The sequence below is a fragment of the Carassius gibelio genome, chromosome B5 (genome assembly GCF_023724105.1).
Source record: "Carassius gibelio isolate Cgi1373 ecotype wild population from Czech Republic chromosome B5, carGib1.2-hapl.c, whole genome shotgun sequence".
In the NCBI taxonomy this organism is placed as follows: domain Eukaryota; kingdom Metazoa; phylum Chordata; class Actinopteri; order Cypriniformes; family Cyprinidae; genus Carassius; species Carassius gibelio.
The window spans coordinates 32,019,034-32,039,608 of NC_068400.1; the positions used below are offsets into that span (position 1 = coordinate 32,019,034).

Below are 20,575 nucleotides of genomic sequence, written 5' to 3' on the forward strand. Positions count from 1 at the left end.
CAGGCTGACAGCATTTCTTCATCGCTTGCGAACTGGTGACAGTTGATTATAATGCAATGCAGAATAGTCGTACAGATACATTAAACATTGCTAATGTTGTAGTCATTTTTATTCATTGTAGCCACGCCGTGTATATTCTTACGTAATGGAGCATGACGTCTTCTTCGGTTCACTCTAGGGAAGTGATATTAAAAATATGATTTACTTATTTTCTAAAATTTATAAAATATAATTATTTTAAATACCTATAGCAGACATAGTCATTAAAGATCAACAACTTTAATATATATATTATGCTTAACTGCTTAGCAGTTTCATGAAATAGTTTAAGTAAAATAATTGTGTGGCTTATGGGACAGTAAAATGCTGTAAATAGGCATAATGTGGGAATTTATGGCAGTTTGGATAGTTCCTAATGAGAGATGAAAAGGAGGAAAGGATAGGACGAGGTAAAGTCCACATTCTGAAACAGAGCAGCAGCTTATAGGTGAGAGAGCAGGTAAACACCTTTTACTCACCTATAAGGCACATGCTACATCAAAATAAAAAATCTAATTTTTTACTTTTATCATTTATTAAGTAATTGTTTGTAATTGTCTTGACTTAAGTATAACATTTATATAAAATACAAAACGATATGTATTTTTGAGTAAAATTTAATAACTCTGACGTGAGTCCTATCAGTCTGCTCACCTGAACTGAACAACATTACACGTTATTCGTGATGTAATACCTTTATACATTATTTTTTTAAATTGTGGTTGAGTTGATTCACTGCATACGTCAGTATACGTCGCAAATATTTTCATTTTTACTCCGAAACTACACTACATTTCCCACAGGTCTTTGCGTGGGCCAAGTGGGATCCCTAAATAAAAGAACTGAAATTCACATTGTTTTAATTCACAGTTGATTCACATTTGTTTTGATTACAAATGAAACCTGCATATTACGGAGCCCCGCACATGACATTAAAGAAAATTTAATGTAGGCCTACGATTTAGCCTACTATTTTTTTTCCTGCATGTCATGTGCGGGGCTCCGTAGCATATGAGGATAAAATGTAAAAGGAAATATAGAATACATGCTCATTGTTGTGTTAAACCGATATAAAGGTAATACATGAATCGTCAATCATACCTGTGTTTATATTAATATTATGGTATTTTATGACTACATAAACGTAAACACGAACCTTTGTAGTTTTTACTCTGAAGCTACACTCAATTTCCCACAAGCCTTTGCGACATGGGCGTGTTCCCCACTGTCGTCTCCGTTACCCGTAAGTTGAAGAATGAGCCAGTGAGAGAAAAGGACTGCGAAACACATTGAATAATGTTTTTATTATATCGAAAGATGTTCATTTAAAAGTATTTCGAGACTTTGTACGTGTGTACAGGTTTTGTACGGTTGTTACACATAGTTGCAGACCTACGGGAGTTGTTGGTCCATGTTTAATAACTGATTAATGTGAGGCTCATCCGCTAGTCGGTTAGCAAAGCGCCTCTGCCGCTGCGATGATGGAAACTTGAGCAGCTCAAAGGAAACACTCATCCAGCTCTCCAGACCATCCAAACACAGTGAGTTTTACTTTAAAAAATACACTTTGAGCAACAGTGATGTGGTGCTGCCTTACTAAATCCCATAATTGCCGGTTTTATTCAGCGGATCAGCTGCTAACGTACTAGCTGTGCAGATTTATTACTTTGGTTTTGGGTATTTGTTGCTTGCAGAGGTCTCATATGTAAAAATAACTCATATGTATTCGAATTACACGCACAAACTGCCGATTTCCCTGTTGTCTAGATGCCCTGACTGCTGTTTTTCTGTTTGGTAACGTTACATGTAAAGTGAGTTATGAAATCTCTCTCTCTTTCAGGGATCCCTGTGACAGGCAACAAAATGCAGACCATAAAGTGTGTTGTTGTTGGTGACGGTGCAGTGGGAAAGACCTGTCTGTTAATCTCCTACACTACTAATGCCTTCCCAGACGAGTACATTCCTACGGTTTTTGACAACTACAGCACTCAGACCTGTGTGGACGGCCGTGCCGTCAGCCTCAACCTGTGGGACACAGCTGGTCAGGAGGAGTACGACCGCCTGCGAACCCTGTCTTACCCGCAGACGCATGTCTTCATCATCTGTTTTTCTGTGGCCAGCCCTTCCTCTCACGCCAATGTCCGGCATAAATGGCACCCGGAGGTGTGCCACCACTGTCCTGGTGTGCCTGTGTTGCTGGTAGGCACTAAGAGAGACCTGCGAGGGGACAAGGAGACTCTGGAGAAGCTGAAAGAGCAGGGGATGAGTCCAACCACTCCGCAGCAGGGCGGCGCATTGGCCCGCAGCATTGGTGCTGTGCAGTATCTGGAGTGCTCGGCCCTTCTGCAGGAGGGGGTCAGAGAGGTCTTCAACGAAGCAGTCAGGGCCGTTCTTTACCCCAATGCCAAGAAGCACAGCAAGAAATGTGTGCTGTTATAACTACGTGAGGGTGTGTGCGCGTGAGAGAGATTTTATGAAGGGTGGAATATCAGTTAGGCATGTGATCGTCTCTGCAAATGTGTGTTGCTGTCACTTTGTTCATATCTCTACACTACAGTTAGCAATAGGTGCACAGACTGTTAATGAGGAAGACTCAGACTGTGTTTTTGTGTATTTGTGTTTCAAATTTCCATACATGTCCAAGACAGAAATAGGGTGTTGTAATCTAAAGTCAGGCAGACTGAGGCAGTAGAGTGGATTTGTCTGAAGGACTAACAGACATTGACAACTGTCTTCTTATGAGGCCTTAAAACTCCAGCATGTTTTTTAGGAATCACTCAGAGGATATTTCATGCACCAAAGTGTAAATTCAGTCTAAATTCAGGACTGGATGTCTTTTGAAGGTGCTGTCTTAGCGCATCAGTAACACAATTATCAGGGCTCACGATCCATCTGATATCTGTGGGATTTTAATGTGAGACGCTAAGACTTGATGACCTACACTTACCACAGCATGCCATTTTTCTTGTATTGTTACCATTGTAGAGTTGATCGACTTTTAAATCAGGAAGCGCTGTGGAATCCCAGTGTGCCTTTAGTGCTTGGCCCCTTCTCTGACATCTCATAAACTCCTTCCTCTCTGCTCATTTCATCTAAGGTGCTACTTAGGGTGCCATGTGACATTTATTGCTGGAAAGGACTGTTGAAAGTTTACAGAGAGCTGTTGTAGCTCACCTGCCTTCTATTAGAGCTGTACATGAAGGGATATAGTGCTGTTTTATAACACTCAAAGTAGAAATTAAGATCTTTGTATTTGGCCCACCGTGCCTGAGTCATCACAATTTACAACCCTGTTTTTGAAACTGAAGTGCCACTAATATTTTGTATTATTTGTATTTTACCATGAATGTTGAAACACTCCAATGAAGTGCCCTAATAAGAACTGACGGAGGACATAAACACTCTGTCTTTCATCTCCGTTACAATGAAACATCCAGACCAGTTAATGTGCACAAATATTCAGTTTTAGGCTTAATTTGTGTCCACATTTACAAATTATATATTGAATGTCTACTTTTTATATGATAAACATCAGCATTTTTTTTTCTCAATTTTGTTTTTAGGACATAACACTACGTCGTTGGCTCTTTTTAATTAAAGCTGTTTTTATTTCTTGAAACTCAATATTTTAAGAATATACCTCCACTTGCATGAGAAAATAAACCAGTTTTAAAGTAAAAGAATGGTTGACTCCTGTTCTTTGACCTCAGATTTGTTCATGACACAAACATAAATGCAGAGAGAAAGAGAGAATTAGAAAGAACAAGTGGGAGTAAGAAACAACAGCTGCATCTCTGACATTCTTTACAATGCTTTCACAGATAAACAGAACCGTCATCTGTTTATGTGTGATTTGTGTTGAGGCATTGTTCTTAGCGTAATTATCTAATGTTTAGGTCTGAATGCTTAACATTTGTTTTTGGACAGGGTGTCTTTTACAAGTAAGTAGGGGTTGGTTGGCACAGAGTTCATTTCATGTTCATGGATGATGTAACATTTAAGTGTTTGGTCTCTCAAGCCATAACTGATTCAATTGACCCTTTGTGAGATTAAACAAAAAGGCTATTTGTATTTGCATTAATGATTATTAATAAAGATGGAAATCATTTATATTTTCATTTACCAGTTGGAAGTTAACTATACTATTATTCATTGAAAAAAATGTGGTTAGTTGGTATATGTGTAATAAAAGAATGAATCCCGAATTTGTACAAAATGGCATTAAAAGACATCTAAGTAAAGTTATAAAATGGTTTTAATAAGGTCCAAATTAATATTTAGAATGCTACCGTTTTGATTATTAATCAATAACTTATGATCATATAAATGTTAATTAAACATTAAAACATTTTAGATATCAGACAAATGTGTTAAGTAGTTAATTAGTAATTTATTACTACACAGTTTATAGCTTCATGTATTATAGTCATGGAGTGCCTCATTCGGTCAGATTCTCAATCGAGCCCAAGGTTCCAGAGGCCTTCGAGATAACAGCAGCAGAGTGCGTGCTCTCAAATAACATAATTATAATAATGTCTTGAAATTAGATGACATTAGCTCAATCGTGTTGAACCTAAGTTGTCTGCCTGAAATAAACTAAACTAAAAAAATAAAAAATAAAATGTGGGAGTGTGAGACAGTTAAAATAGGAACACCACCTCTTTCTCTTTTTCTATAACTTAAAGTACTTGTGTTGTTATCAGTAGATTACGTAAAAACGTTACTGCAGTACTTTATGAATAAACTGTGCAGCAGTGATGCACTTTTCAGAAATGAATTTGCTTTATACTCAGAAAGTTTTATATTAGGCAAAAACTCAAATCTGAAAGATTGCAGGTTTGACTGCCAAAGGGAGCTGCAAGGTAACGTAGAGTAAAAAAAAAAAAAAGGTGACTACTAAATGACTTTCATAACTGATTGTGCCAGGATTATAATATCCATGAAGGTTTGGTGAGCTGATGAATGATATATTGTTTTTGTGTGCGTAGAATGTCAGACTCGGACAGTGATGAAGACCAGGACCGGCCCTTTCACCTAACAGGGTTTCTTTTTGGAAACATAAATGAGAATGGACAGCTGGAAGATGACAGTGTGCTGGATATGGTAAGAGAATAAATCACTGATCTTGACGCAGTAATTCAATAAAATAAAATTATGAAATGGAAATTTGCTATATGTATTTGTAAATATCTTAATTGTGAATGATTCACTCATGCACACATTTAATTTTTACCTTTTTTATTTTAATTGTTAATCAAAATGTCATAACTCAATCTTCCAGTGAAACCACAGACTTTTTGCACTGAATGCCTTTAGTGGAGAGAGACTAAGAAGGAATAATGAATATATGCTGAGCAAGAACAAGATCAGAGCAACACTGATGCAGAGGGTCTGTCTGTGTTTCTGTAATTTGAAAAACACTCCATGTTAGCACTCCATGTATCGCGGCCGGTACTTTTGACAACACTTCTCCATGTGTCAGATATGTGCATTTAGTGATAAAATAACCTAACTTTGTGAACTATTTGTGTGTGTGAATGTAGGATGGGCAAGGAGCACAGAAGATTCAGTTGATTACTGTGATATCAGTGAAGTTGCAAAAGATGAAACCCGCAAATACAGACAGGCCATGGGCAACCTGCAGCCATCACGGAAAAAAGGTACAAACAGATGCATCTGATGCCGAACACATTGAAGTATATGCACAACTTTATTGCTGATGTGTGTATTTTTGTGTGCAGATGAAGAGGAAGATTACGATGCTGATTGTGAAGATGTTGATGCCAAACTCATGCCGCCTCCCCCTCCCCCTAATCAGCCATCCCGTCAAGAAAGAAGACACGGCCACTCAGAACAGCGGTGGTAAATAAGACTTGTGATTGATAAGGAATTTTGTGTGTGCTGTTCTTCATATATATATATATATATATATATATATATATATATATATATATATATATAAATAAATTTTTTTTATTTATTTTTTTTTAATAATTTTTAGTGACAGAAGAAGGTGATGGCATTATCCTACCTTCCATCATCGCTCCATCATCGGTTGGTGATAAGGTTGATTTCAGCAGTTCATCTGACAGCGAGAGTGAGAGTGATCGACCGTCTCAGGATTCAGGGTCAGGAGAACAGGCAGGGTGTCTTACCCTCCCTCTTGCGGGCATCATGCAGAAAGATGCTGCTAAAGCCCTGCCTGGAGTCACAGAGCTGTTCCCTGAGTTCAGACCTGGAAGGGTGAATGTTACACACTATCTCTTAGAAATAATTAGTTTCAAAGTTAGTTTGTCCGCTATTAGTTTAATTGCAGTGTTTCATGGTGGGTGTTAATGTTTCGGTTCTATCAGGTGTTGCGGTTCTTGCGGTTGTTTGGTCCTGGTAAGAACATGCCATCAGTATGGCGAAGTGCTCGCAGGAAACACAAACGTAAGCAGAGAGAGCTACAGTCAGACATGGCTACAGGTGACAATGAATCACAGCCATCTGAACCAGGGCTAAGAAAAAGTCAGGATGGGACTATGAGTATGCACCACCTCCACCTCCTGAGCAGTGTTTGTCTGATGATGAGGTAAACCAGACATATGCAGCATTTAATGTCAACTTGGCTGCTTCAGAAAATAGGCCTATATTATGATAGCATCAGAAAGAAGACACTGTACTTGTCTCGCTGGAGATCACCATGATGGCTCCGGTTGAGTCGAAGTTCCTGCAAGTGTCTGGTGAAGGTGATAAGGTGTCTGAGGTAAGGCCAAAGGTGGCTGAGTGGCGTTATGGGCCAGCACAGCTTTGGTACGACATGCTTGGCATCCCAGAGGATGGCAGTGGCTTCCATTATGGGTTTAAACTCCCGAGATGACCAAAAACAAGACACTACAGATACAGCAGCTAAAACTGCAAACCCTCCAGCTGATGAACCAGTCAGTGAACAGGAACCACCCCAAGAAGCACATGCTGAGGTCAGTACTCTTTTTGGTGGATAAAACAAAATCTGTTAAATGTGGTTTTCATGACTTAAAACAAAGCTGAAATAAAATAGAAATATGAGATTGAAAACTAAAATGAAAACTAGAAACATAGCCTTGGAAAGTAACTGGGAAAAAAATTTAACTTATTAAATTTAAATAAATTAAAGCTAAATAGAAGTATTCAAAAAATAAAATAAAATCTAAAAAGATAAGCTAATTTTAAATAATATACATTTCAGTAGTAATATAAAGATAACACTAGTTGAAGTCTGTCTGCCTAATTTTATTATAAGAGCAATACAGCCATTTGTAACTTAACCCTCTGGAGTCGATTTAGGCAAATAAGTGTTAGTAGTCATTTTCTTCTGATAACCCCGAAAATAACTTAAATTACACTTTCAGTTTTGATCATACAGATAAGAGCAATACATCAATCGAATGTATTGTTATATGTTGAATGTACTGGTATTGTTATCGTGTTGTTTTAATTTGTTATCATAATCTTAAACACACTGGTTTGTAGCATAAAATTACCATTTTATGCTTTGATTTACTATTAATAACTATTAATAAATTAACTCAAGTTTACAAAAATAGCTTGCTTCCAAAGTAAGGATGTTTCAAATAGATTTTAAAGGCTTGGTTCACCCAAAAATTTTAATTAGCCAATATATTACTCACCCTCAAGGCATCCTAGGTGTATATGACTTTCTTCTTTCAGATGAATCCAATCAGAGTTATATAAAAAAATTGTTCTTGCTCTTCCAAGTCTTAGAATGGATGTAGGCGGGTTTTTTTTTTTTTTTTCAACAGTCCAAAAGCAGTAAAATAAAGCGTATCAATAATAAAACATGCCTCACATGAATTCGGGGATGAATAAAGACCTCCTGTAGCGAATCAATGCATTTTTGTAAGAAAAAAATCCATATTTCCATATTTAAAATGTTATAAGCACTTTTCTCTCACTTCTGCTAACTGTCATATGCTGAAGCCATTCCAGCGGATGACATAGTTACGTATGCGCAGTGCATTAGTGATGAGAGACGAGCACGGGGGAGAGACAGCAAAACAAAACGCCACTTACAACTTGGATTACGATTTGTGAATAATTCTTTTTTTCAGTTTTTCCTTTGCTTAAATAAGGAAACTATGCTCCTGCAAACAAACTTGTGAGACTAGCATATTCCACGACGCGTGCGCGATGCATGCGTCCAATGTGATCCGCTCAGAACGGCTTGCACATATGGCAGTTAGTGGAAGTAAGAGAAAAGTGTTTATAACGTTGTAAATAGGGATATTTTTCTTAGAAAAATGCATCAATTCGGTACAATAGAGAGATCTTTGTTACCCCCTAGAGCTGTGTGAGGCACGTTTTATTATAGATGCGCACGCTTTATTTGACTTCTTTTGGACTTTTCAACAAAAACACCCACCTACTCCCATTCTAAAGCTTGGCAGAGAAAGGACAATTTTTTTAATATAACTCTGACTGGATTCTAATGAAAGAAGAAAGTCATATACACCTAGGATGCCTTGAGGTTGAGTAAAACATGGGCAAATTTTTTTTTTGGGTGAACTAACACTTTAATTCACAGTGAAATTACAGGCACATTAAACTGTAATAGTTACACAACTAAATTAATCGTATGTGTGTTTCTGTCTGTGTGTGTTAGCAGGAGGATGAGGCATCTCTGATGCAGGATGAGTTGTTTTTAATGGTGACCCAGCTGCAGTGGGAGGAAGATATCATCTGGAATGGAGAGGATGTGAAACATAAAGGCACTAAAAGTCAGCGTGCTAGTCTGGCTGGGTGGCTGCCTACTAGCATGACCCGTAATGCCAATGCTTACAATGCTCAGCAGGGTGAGATAACAGCCATAATGAAACAAACGAACAGAGAAGGTCACACTGACAGTGCATGATATAAAAAACACACATTCATAGACAATGCCCTCACTGATCTGTGGAATGAATGTATGCATGTTTTCCAGGTCTAAGTCGCAGTAATACTCTGTTGGTTCCCCCAACCCCACCACCTTTGGCAAAAACTCCATCAATATCAGGCTCTAAGAGGGACAAAACATAATCATGATCATCAAGGTACTGTCCTCTGTTTGTTCCGTGGGTCATGTTTAAAGTTTGGTAGATGCTGTGAGGTTAATATCCACTCTTTGGGGCAAAGAATAAAACTGAATTTATATCTTCTAACAGCTGCTCATGAGGATGACACCCCATGGTTCTCCATATTTCTGATTGATAACGAGGATCTTGTTTATGGCCGATGGGAAGACAACATAATCTGGGATGACCAGAGCATTCTCACCCTTGACCCCAATGACAAAAACATCATACTTGGTATTATATAACATTTTATATCTATTTCAGTTCTGTCTTTACAGCAGTGGTACGGAACCTTTTTGTGTCCAAGGCCTCCATATATATAAAATATTTTTTACTCACAATTTGTATCATACATATATATATATATATATATATATATATATATATATATATATATATATATATATAATGTATGTATGTTTTAGAAATGTAATTAACTTACAAAAATCACATTTAAAAAATTAGGCTACCTCATATATCCAGGTTTTCCAAGAGCGTGGATATCTTGGTTCTTCAAGGAAAGAAAAAAATACTACTGACTGAACTACTGAGTATTGGCTGAACTATTCTTTTAAGTCATCTTGAGGTCCCCTGGTTGAGAATCAGTGATTTAATTAAAGGTTAGTTTTAGATTAAGGGCCATTAACAGAACCTCATGGTTCTGTTACAGAAAATATTTTAGAAAAGAACTGTACATGGAACCTAACATTTGACTTTGATCTGTGTTTCCAGAGATTCCAGATGAAAAAGAAGAGAGAGCTTCTCATTCACCCTCCAAAGAAAACAAGAAAGAGACGGCACTGAAAAAAAGTCGCATTCTGCTGGGAAAGACTGGTGTCATCAAAGATGAACCTCATCAGGTAAGTGGAAAATAAGGAAAAGATGCGGAGTGAAAAAAAAAGCAAGTATTTGGAAAGTGGATGATGTTTGTCATGTGTGGCTCTTTCTTATTCATATCTAGAATATGTCCCAACCAGAGATTAAAGATCCTTGGAATCTCTCCAATGATGAGTTCTACTATCCCAAACAGCAGGGGCTTAAGTGAGAACCTGAGAGAAATGAGCAGAGTTCTCTGCTGATCATTCTGCACAGTCAAACAATTAGCTTATCAAAATGGTTACAAGAAATGAATATGACAATTCTGATTAATGTCACAATATTACGCAAAGGCTGTACATGTTTGTGTGTTAGTGAAATTAAACTTGTCAGTACCTATTTTTTTCTGTCTCTTTATTTAACAACTCAACGTCTGTTTGTGCATTGTAGCAAGTGCCCTTTCCACCAGCTCTCATAAAGATGATGACGCTTTCTCCGTCACCAGCCTGAACTCTTCAGCTTCAGGACGAAGGCTTAGAATTTATCGCACCTTCTGTGATGAGTATGTGCGCTGTGAGACCGTACGCAAACCTGCTGTTATTGATGCTTACTTGCGTATACGCATGACTAAGGATGATGAGTTCATGTGAGTGTCTATTTGTCTAGAGTTATTGTGATACCATAAGTGTAATAGTCAATATTAATACACGCCAATAACTAATGTATTACTGAGCCCTGTTTTATATAAAAAATTAAATGCAGATAATAATAAATAATAATGTCTGTGTGTCTCCCTGAATGTGTCTGCAGTCACAAGTTTGCACTCTTCGATGAGCAGCAAAGGGAGGAGATAAGAAAGGAACGGCGAAGAATTCAGGAGCAGCTGCGGCGTCTCAAACGAAACCAGGAGAAAGACAGATTTAAAGGTCCGCCTGAGAAAAAGACAAACAAGGCCAAAGAACGACCAGACCTGAAGATACAATATTAGAAATGCACTTCTACTAATCACTGATCCTTGCCTTTTGAAAGCGTCTTGCTGTGAATGAAATGTGAAATGAGCACATGTGTAATAATAAACTCTCCATATTCATCCGGAAGAAGGAGGCGGGAACCGGCGCACAATCAAAACGAAACTTTAATAATCCAAAATAAACACAAAACAGCGCACCAGCCCCTCACGGACGACTGATGCGCATAAATATAAAGCAAAACATAAAATATAGCCCAGGCCTGGTCCTCTCTCGTACTTCACTATCGTCGCTCCAGTTTTATATCCTTCCATCTCCTACGTGGGACTCGAGACCGGCGGTGGGGCGCAGGTGTCGCTGATTTCCCAATCATTCCGCCGGCCTCACTCCTTGTTCCCACGTCCCTCGGCCCCGCCCCACTCGCCACAACATGATATTTTCCTGTGCAGACTTATTCTAATGTTTGAATGAACTAATGTTTGGTGTCCACAGCTGAAATCTGGAGCTTGTGGTGCTACTGGCCACATGAGGACCAATAAGTTTTGCCCATTGTACTACCAAACCAATGCCCGCCCTCTAATCCAGTGGCAATGACAGAAGAGCAGGAAGAGGAGCTCGAGAAGACTGTGATCCCCAATGACAATGAAGAACTCATTAAAGTGGAAGGAACCAAGATTGTGCTTGGAAAGCAGCTCATTGAGAGGTAAAACAAACATGGTACTTGATGCATAACATGTTTGTAAACTTTATTTTTTAAATCAAAGCCAAGACATCAACAAGAGGTTAAAATTAATACAGTTTAATTAAAAGTGTACATGCAATTTATATCATTGTTCTATTAACCATCTTTAACCTTTACTAGTTTTTAAAATGAGCCCGTGAATAGTGTTATGGTTAGCTAAAACTATTATAAATAATTTCTGGTAATTTGAAATAAAGGCAAAATAAAATAGAAACATTAAATAAAAAATAATAATTTAAAGAGTATATTACAAATTTTACCCTGGCCACTAATTCAAATAAAATATTGAAACTGAAATACAAATTAAAGTTATATATTTATATTACTAATTAAATATATAACTAATAAAAATGACAAAAGCAGTATGGCTATAAATGGCTATAATTAAATGAAAACTAAAATGTAATATTTTAATAAGTACTACAATAGTATGTATATACTACTGAAATAACACTCGTTTAACTCAGTGTTTTAGTATTTGTAGCGCTGTTCTGAATACTAATCCATCATTATGTTTATAGTGCAGATGAAGTGCGGAGGAAATCTCTGGTTCTGAAGTTCCCCAAGCAGCAGCTTCCACCTAAAAAGAAGAGACGTGTGGGGACAACAGTGCACTGTGACTAACTCAATGTAAGAGTATGTTTTAAATGTTTCTTTGTACAATAGTCATTTACAGGTCCCTATAGAGCCTGTATAAGTAATAAGCATATGACAGCTTTTCAGTGTGCCATCATCGTTCATTTGAACTCTCTGCCTTTCTCTCAGCGTCCTCATAAGTCCATCCATCGTAGAAGGACAGACCCCATGGTCACACTCTCTTCAGTGCTGGAGAGCATTATTAATGACATGAGGGACCTTCCTAATGTAAGGCACATCCACCTATCTTTCTATACTAGACATGGACACATGTTATGAGACACTTAGGGAATTTGGTGTTCGTTTTTAGACATACCCGTTTCACACTCCTGTGAATGGCAAAGTAGTTAAGGATTATTACATGATCATCATACGGCCGATGGACCTGCAGACGCTGCATGAAAATGTTCGCAAGCGCATGTACCCTTCACGAGAAGAGTTTCAAAGAGAGCGTTGAACTCATCTACAAAAACAGTGCTACGTACAATGGTACTTTCACATGCAACTCATAGAGAAACTTTATTCCTTTATTCAGGTGAGACATGATCTGTTTTGGTGTGTTTTCAGGTGCAAGGCATCCTTTAACCCTCGTCAGTCAAGCAATGTTGAATCTGTGTGATGAGAAACTCAAAGAGGTAGATGTTTTTTTTTTTTACTAGGGTTCAGACATATTTGCATAGAGGTTAAGGGCTAATTTTATTACTCTCTTTGCAGAAAGAAGAGCGCTTGGTTTGTTTGGAAAAAGCCATTAATCCCCTTCTGGATGATGATGATCAGGTCGCTTTCTCCTTTCATCCTTGACAACATTGTCACACAGAAGATGATGGCAGTACCTGACGTGAGTGATGTTATTTCCTGCTCTAGCCTTATACATTTTATATTTACTTGTATTTAGGTATTAGAGGACTAATTTCCTATTTTTTATGCTTGTCCAATGTTATTTATTGCAAGTCAGTTTGAGCAATATTAACCTATTTGTTTTTTTGTTTTTGTTTTCTCAATTCTTCATTGGATTTTTTTTGCATTTTAAAATAAGAAGTGCCCAAATAACAAACCCATTTATCACAATTAAAAATGATGTAATAGTAGCACCTCAATTCACAAACTCCAGCCAGTTATATACATTTTAGCAGTAAAATTAAATACTACATAATTATACTTAATACTAACACTTAAATACAAAGTTGGGCATGGATGTAAGTGCTCAGTAACTTTTTTCCAAAAACTTTATACAAGTAAACACCTATTTAATCCAAATATGAAACGTAGGGTTAGGCTGGACAAAATATCGAACGATATGATCATAAGCATCTCGTCAGTAAAGAACCAGCTTTACTTACGAGATGCACATGATCATATCGTTCGATATATTGTCCAGCCCTAATATAGGGCTATTTTAATTTTTACTTAAAGTATTATGAGATCAAATCTTGCTCAGCAGTTTTTACACTAGAGAGGACCAGCTAATCTGTTAATTAGCAAAACTGAAGTAAACTGGTTATTCTTAATTAGTTAATAGATCTATCTTTCTCTCTGTAGTCCTGGCCATTCCATCATCCTGTTAATAAGAAATTTGTTCCTGATTATTATAAAGTCATCATCAACCCAATGGATCTGGACACACTCAGGATTTTTTTTTATGAATCTCTGAACTGTTTGTGTGTAGAACATCTCCAAGCACAAGTATCAGAACCGAGAGGTATTTCTTTTTGATGTCGCGCTCATTCACACCAACAGTGTCAAGTACAATGGTGAGAAACATGAATCTTTTAGTTATGAAAATGCGGTTTCATCTCAACAGGAATTTTGGTTTCATCTTTTATATACATTTTTACTTTTTCAGGACCTGATAGTCCTTACACCAAAACAGCTCTGGAAATTGTAAACGTCTGTAAGCAGACTCTAGCAGAGGTATGTCTGTATGCAAGTGAGCGAGCTCTTTCATGTGCTTTGACTTGTTTTTGAAATGTTTAATGTGTATGTGTCTGTTAGTATGACAAACACCTGACTCAACTGGAAAAGGACATCTCTACTGCTAAAGAAGCTGCTCTGGATGCTGCAGACCTTGAGAGCTTTGACCCCTTTACCCCTGGACCGTACACACCTCAGGTACATGTACAGATTACACGGAGGACGTGATCGCAGGTGTCTCAAGCGCTCTGTGTGCAAGTGGTTTTTGTAGCAGGTGAAATGAAGCATGTCAGCAAACAAGCTTCTGACAGAAATGGAACAGAAGGCTTGTATTACTCTCATGCATAATCCAAACTTTCTGTACTGTAGAGCTGTTTGATGCACATTTCCTCACTGTTCCTGTCTTTTCCTCCCTTTATGACAACCTGTTTGTCTTTCTCTGAATGGGGCTTTTTATTTTCATTTTCTTCTTTTTGTTTTTCTTTCTTTCTTTCTTTCGTTCAGCCTGATGTGTGTGAGAACAGTGTGTCTGTGAGTTTGCAGGGAGATTCTAGTCTGTTAGTGGAGGCTACGCTAATCCCTCCCACCCCTGAGACAAGAGGGGGGCAGGTATTCCTCTCTCCCTCTCTGTGCATTCATCTGTTCCTCTGTCCATTAATCTCTTAATTCATTTTATTGGCTGGCCTTCGTTTACCCCTTTAGATATGTCCTTCCACCCCACCATCCATTCCTGTGGTCACCCACCCCTGTACTGTGACGGTCTCTGTGTGTTGGTGCTTGATTTGCTTTCTAACCCATCTCCAGCGGCTATTGAGGATGTTTAAAAAACATTTTAGAACTGCTATTTAGTGAGCTAAATTCGAAATCTTTAATTTCTTTCGAAATTGAACCAGCTAAGAAAAAAACAACATAGTAACATTTGCAAGGAGTGTAGATGAAATGATTGTTTCAGGGACCAGTATGCAGTGGTTTCTGTGTCTCAACCATCAACTGTTCTTTTGTTCAAAAAAAGCTTTAGGGTTTTAATGTGCAAAAACATTATATCCAAAGATGATAAATTACCTCCCTCCATCTGTCCATCCTCTGCTGCATGTTCTTTCTGATTAGTCCCCTCCTTCTGTGTAGTTTTCTTAACTACTTTTTTGTGTACACCTTTCAAAGGGACGTCACGGCAGAGACCGAATGGGTGAGGAGGAGTCTGATGTGGATATTGAAGGATTTGAGGAAGATTATGATGGCAAACCTAAAACACCTGCTCCGGTAATATAGTATATATAATATAATAATATATATATATAATAGTCTTGGGCAATCAAAAAAAAACTTAATCCAGGGGTCTTTAACATGGAAACCTCAGTCCCCTCTTTCCCCCATTATAGATTGATTTTAATGAACTAATTATTGTGTACAAAATGAAAATTTGCATTAAGCAATAGCACAGTATTACCTCAAAGCAAAAGTTAAAAGGCTGTGGTTTAGCCGAATGTTTCATTGTCAGAGATTTGAGTGTTGTATGTACTTCTAGGCTGAAGAGGGTGACCTAGATGATGAAGATGAGGAGGATGATGAAGATGATCTTCTAATGCGGCCACATAGGCGTATGCAAAGGGATGATGAGTATGAGGAGGACGATGAAAGCTCCAGCCGGCCAGCACAGGCCAGTGTGCTCTACCAGGATCTGCTGATGTCAGATGCAGAAGACGACGCGAGTGAGGACGAAGGCGATAATCCATTCTCCTGTGAGTCTGTGTGTACTCAGAAATATATGTGGATTTGTGCTAGGGGTGCTCCGATCACGATCAGCCGATCGTTATGCGCATCTCGTCAGTAAAGCCGGTTATTTAATCAGCGGTTAATTCCATCAGGTGCGTGATTTCACATAGAGCAGCTGTTACTACACAGAGCCGTTGTTAATAGAGAAGATGCACCAATCCACTTCATTTTCAGCGTTTATTGGCGCATCTTCTCTATTAACAACGGCTCTGTGTAGTAACAGCTGCTCTATATGAAATGTGATCGTGATCGGAGCACCCCTAATTTGTGCAATATTTTAGCTGTATGTGTAACATTGACTGTCTGCTGTCCACTGAAGCTATCCAACTGTCAGAGAGTGGCAGTGACAGTGATGCTGAGCTGGGGCTTCAGGAGAGCTCCCGGATTGGACTAGAGCAGGAAGAGAGTATGATGTCTTACGAGGGGGAGGGACCTAATGGGGTAACACACATGGAGGACAGCAATGTCAGGTGAGAATATATGCAAAAAAAAAAAAAAAGCATATTGATTTTTAAGTAACGCTGATGTAATTCTAGATCATGGTCTTATATCACTGTTACAGATTTGCTACTATTCTTCAGGTTACTGCAGGACTCTAGAGTCTAATATTTTTTGTCTTACCTAGATAAGTGCTGTGATTTTTACATTACATGATTTACAGAACTTCCTAATAACTATTATTTATGTTATTCTTTGGGGCATCTTGATAATGCCCTCAGTCAGCTATTTTCTAATCATGTTTCCATAGTGTTCTCATCTACATTTACATTAATGCATTTAGCAGACACTTTTATCCAAAGCGACTTACAGTGCATTCAGGTTATACATTATTATTTTTCTTTTTTTCCTAACATGTTTTCTGGGAATCGAACCCACAATCTTTTGTGCTGCTAATCCAATGTTCTCCCACTGAGCCACAGGAACATTGTGAGACAGTTTGGGGTCAGTCAGATGTGATCCTTTTTAAAGAATCATATGCGACTCTAAAGACTAGAGTAACGGCTGCTGAAAATTCAGCTTTGCCATGTATGGACAAAATTACATTTGAAAATGTAATGATATTTCACAATATTATAGTTTTACTGTGTTTTTTGATTAAATAAATGTAGCCATGGTGAGCATAATCTTTCAAAAAAATAGAAAAATCTTAGACTTCAGACTGAAGTAGGTCACAGACTTCTGATTCACATGCTCTCAGCTTGATTATAGTCTTTCTACCTTGACTTTCTCAGTCTGTTAATACTGTATAAAGTTAATATAACACTACAAAACTGTTGACAGCATCTCTTTAGATAACTAATATGTAACTAATAGAAAAATATCAACTACACTAAAAAAAGTAGCAGCAACTTGTTTATCATGGACACACTTTACAATGTTGAGAACTGTGTGCGGGATAGCTGCATATTCTCTTAAGGTTTGAAGAATCCAGTATTGGTTTGTTTGGATGAAAATCATTGTACCATTGCCAGTAAGGCAGTGTGGCTATTTTAAATAAATGCCATGTCTTCTCATAAAGCCTTCGTATAAACTCTTTCACTTACACTTCCTGTGTGTTACAGCTACGGCAGCTATGATGATGGGGACAGTCAGACGCATAGGCATGAGTCCAGCCCCAGAACAGAAGAACGAGATGGGGAGGAGGTGTATGGGATAAGTGAAGAGGAAGAAGAGGAGGAGGAAGATGAACGGCGACGAGGTCCTAGCATTCTCACACAGGCACAGCTCAGTGATGATGAGGAGGACAGTGAAGATTTCAGATCCGCTGGCGGAGACAGTGACATGGATTCTGACAACTAACACGCTTATTTGTCTTCTGTGATATGTTCTGTGTGTAACTGTGTCCTGGAGGTGATCATGATGTTGCACATAACTGTATATTTCGTCCTGCTCTTGTGGTTGTGTTTTACATGTTATTTTTATATGATTTATTGATCCTGTTTGAGGGACTTGGACAACTTTTGTCATGTGAGGAATATATTTTTTATATATCTGAAAGTGTACACAATTGTGATTTTTGTCCCTCGTAAACCTAGATCAACTCTCCTGCTAGTCTTGATCTTGCTCCTATAATCCGTTTTTCTAAAATTCATTTGAAAACACTGAACTCAAACCTTGGCAGCTCAAATTACCTGTTGGCATTGGTAGTTTTTAGCAGTTTCAAGTTGTGAAAAGACTGTTATCATCATGAAAATATACAATACAGAAATGCATACATGTCCACACTGGCAATATCTGCTGAAAACTGCAAGAGTTTCACATTCACTGTGTGTTGATGAGTGTTTGCGCATGCTTCAGCTCGCACGGTGTTGGGTGTGTGTAACACCATAAATACCCCTGTTAGGTGCAAAGAGCCTTTTATGCAAGTGACACTGGTGGAATTCATGTGTTTGTGTGGGAACTAAAAGATGAAGGTCTTACTCTGTGTGTGTTTCATCTTGTTTGTTACTGATAAGGCAACTGGACAGACATCAGTCAGTAAGTGTGTGTTCAAAAGAAGGTTAAAATATATTGAAATGATTATGTAGTATCTGTTTTGCCAATAATCATGATACATTACTGATAAATTGTAAATTCTGTATGTGTGTTCTTCAGCCTGTGAAAATGTTGCTGACTTTGACCCATGTCAGAATGGTGAGGGGTTCTGTAATGAGTAAATTAGCAGATGTACCTGTTTCAAAGGAAAACCGTTCTGTCGGTAATCTCCTCTTTACAGTTGACTTTACTGTGATACTCTACACAGTAGTTTAAACACAAGCTTCACTCCTTTCCTCTGTTCTCTGTATAGGTGCAACAGTCAAAAAGGTGAGTTTTACATTAATGAAGACTGCTCTCAGAAATGGACAGTAGTGACCTTTGCCCTGGTGGCATCTCTGCCTGGTCTCACACTCGCTGTGTTGGTTGGGGTGGTTGTTTATGTGATGATGTTGCCATCAAACAAGAGCCACACAGGGTGAGAATGACAAACACAACTCTAGAAGTCCTTTTCATGTAATTAAATGATGTCGCTTCATTGATTCTGAATAGCATTCAAAGCAAATCTTTGTGTGTCTTGTATAGCCTGACTTTATGAGTGTGATTAAAAAATATGACTTAAAACCCATTAAGTCATTAAATGTTATGTTAACAAGTATTTCCTCCTATCTCTGCATGTGTTTGTGTTCAGTGAAGGAATGACAACACCCAAGACGGCATCTAAAGAGCAGGATTTGTTTCCTGGAATTGCTTTTGCTTCTGATATGAATGTGAGTCTACGTAATGTGTGTGTCTTGACAGTAAAAATAGTTAATGATTGATCGCAACAGCACAGGGTTGCCATAATCTTAATCAGAAACGTGGATCTATCTGGAAATACCTTTCACAAAACACCGCATAAGACATTTTTTTAAGCCTGACGGATCTGATAAGGTGTATCGATATTAGATTCTTGAGTGATCTGCCAAGTATTAAAATGCACATGGTTTTGTGATCTTTCTTTTCTTTTTTTTTCTGCTTTTTGTCTTGCTTTCAAAGGGTCGGCCTCCCCCTAACATGAGACCTGTACAACAAGGTCATATTCCCATGACAGCCATCCCCAACCACCCGTATGTGATTTTTATCTTATTAGTATTATTATTTTCAGGCATAAAAATAATTAAGAGTAGTGACATGAAAACATCCAAATGACACTTTATCTATTTGCATCTGTAGATTTCCGTTACGATATACATCTTTAAAAGAGATGTTTCTAATACATCAACAAGATGTTAAGATATTACTTTTCGGAATCTATGCAGCAATATGCCAAATTTATATGATACGTAATTTGCATATTTTAACATTACATTTCAGAAAACATGCTTTACAAAATAATTGCACTTATTAATTAACTGATGTATTGGTTAACATTTTTACCCTCTTCACCTGTGGTGTCCTGCCTTACTGGTGTCCTATATGAAGCCTTGTAGTATTTTTGTGCCATTTATATTAGCATACAATCATCCCAAACCCCACCTCCCCCTTTTTTAGTTAATACATTTATGTGAATATAATTTTGCCTGTTGCTGCATGTTGTTTTTGTATTTTTAATTGCTTTGTCTCTGCTTCATATCAAGTGGGATGCGTGATTCTCAAATGGGAGGTCCTGCACGGCCCTATAGGTACATAGTCAATGTTACTTAAATTATTAAATGGCCATTGAATCAACATGATCGGCGGTCTCTTTTATATATATTTAGATATCACTACAACTAGCAGTCACAATGTTACCTGGCTGTGTACATCAATTTATCTATAACAGGCCTGCTAATATTTATAGTGAAATTAATCCCGGAAGGGTTTGAACCAATATTTCGGATTATATTATATTTGCTGCATTGTTATTTATTTTAATATAGTGTATCCAGAAGTGTGCGCCCATCTGTTGACAGCATGCCCGATGGACGACCTCGCGAGCCAAACAAGTATGTGGACAGCATGACTTTGTAGATAAATTAAACCATGTTTTTAAGTGTGAACTAAAATTCCCTGCTCTCCATTGAAAAAACACTAACTAAAGATAATCGGTCATATTTACCTTGTCATTAATTACCATGTAAAACTGCTCATGACTCACTCAA

At 37.8% G+C, this 20,575-nt stretch overlaps 1 protein-coding gene and 1 pseudogene across 1 annotated transcript; both read left to right on the top strand.

Annotated features, from left to right (window-relative positions):
- The first annotated feature begins 1,232 nt into the window (after positions 1-1,232).
- On the top strand, positions 1,233-4,161 carry LOC127958578 (rho-related GTP-binding protein RhoG-like). The gene is made up of 2 exons (XM_052557472.1): positions 1,233-1,580; positions 1,880-4,161. The coding sequence occupies exon 2, from the start codon at positions 1,903-1,905 to the stop codon at positions 2,476-2,478; it is 576 nt and encodes a 191-aa protein (XP_052413432.1). The 5' UTR covers positions 1,233-1,580; positions 1,880-1,902; the 3' UTR covers positions 2,479-4,161.
- Positions 4,162-5,408: 1,247 nt separating this feature from the next.
- On the top strand, positions 5,409-18,811 carry LOC127958190 (transcription initiation factor TFIID subunit 1-like; annotated as a pseudogene).
- The last annotated feature ends 1,764 nt before the right edge of the window (positions 18,812-20,575 follow it).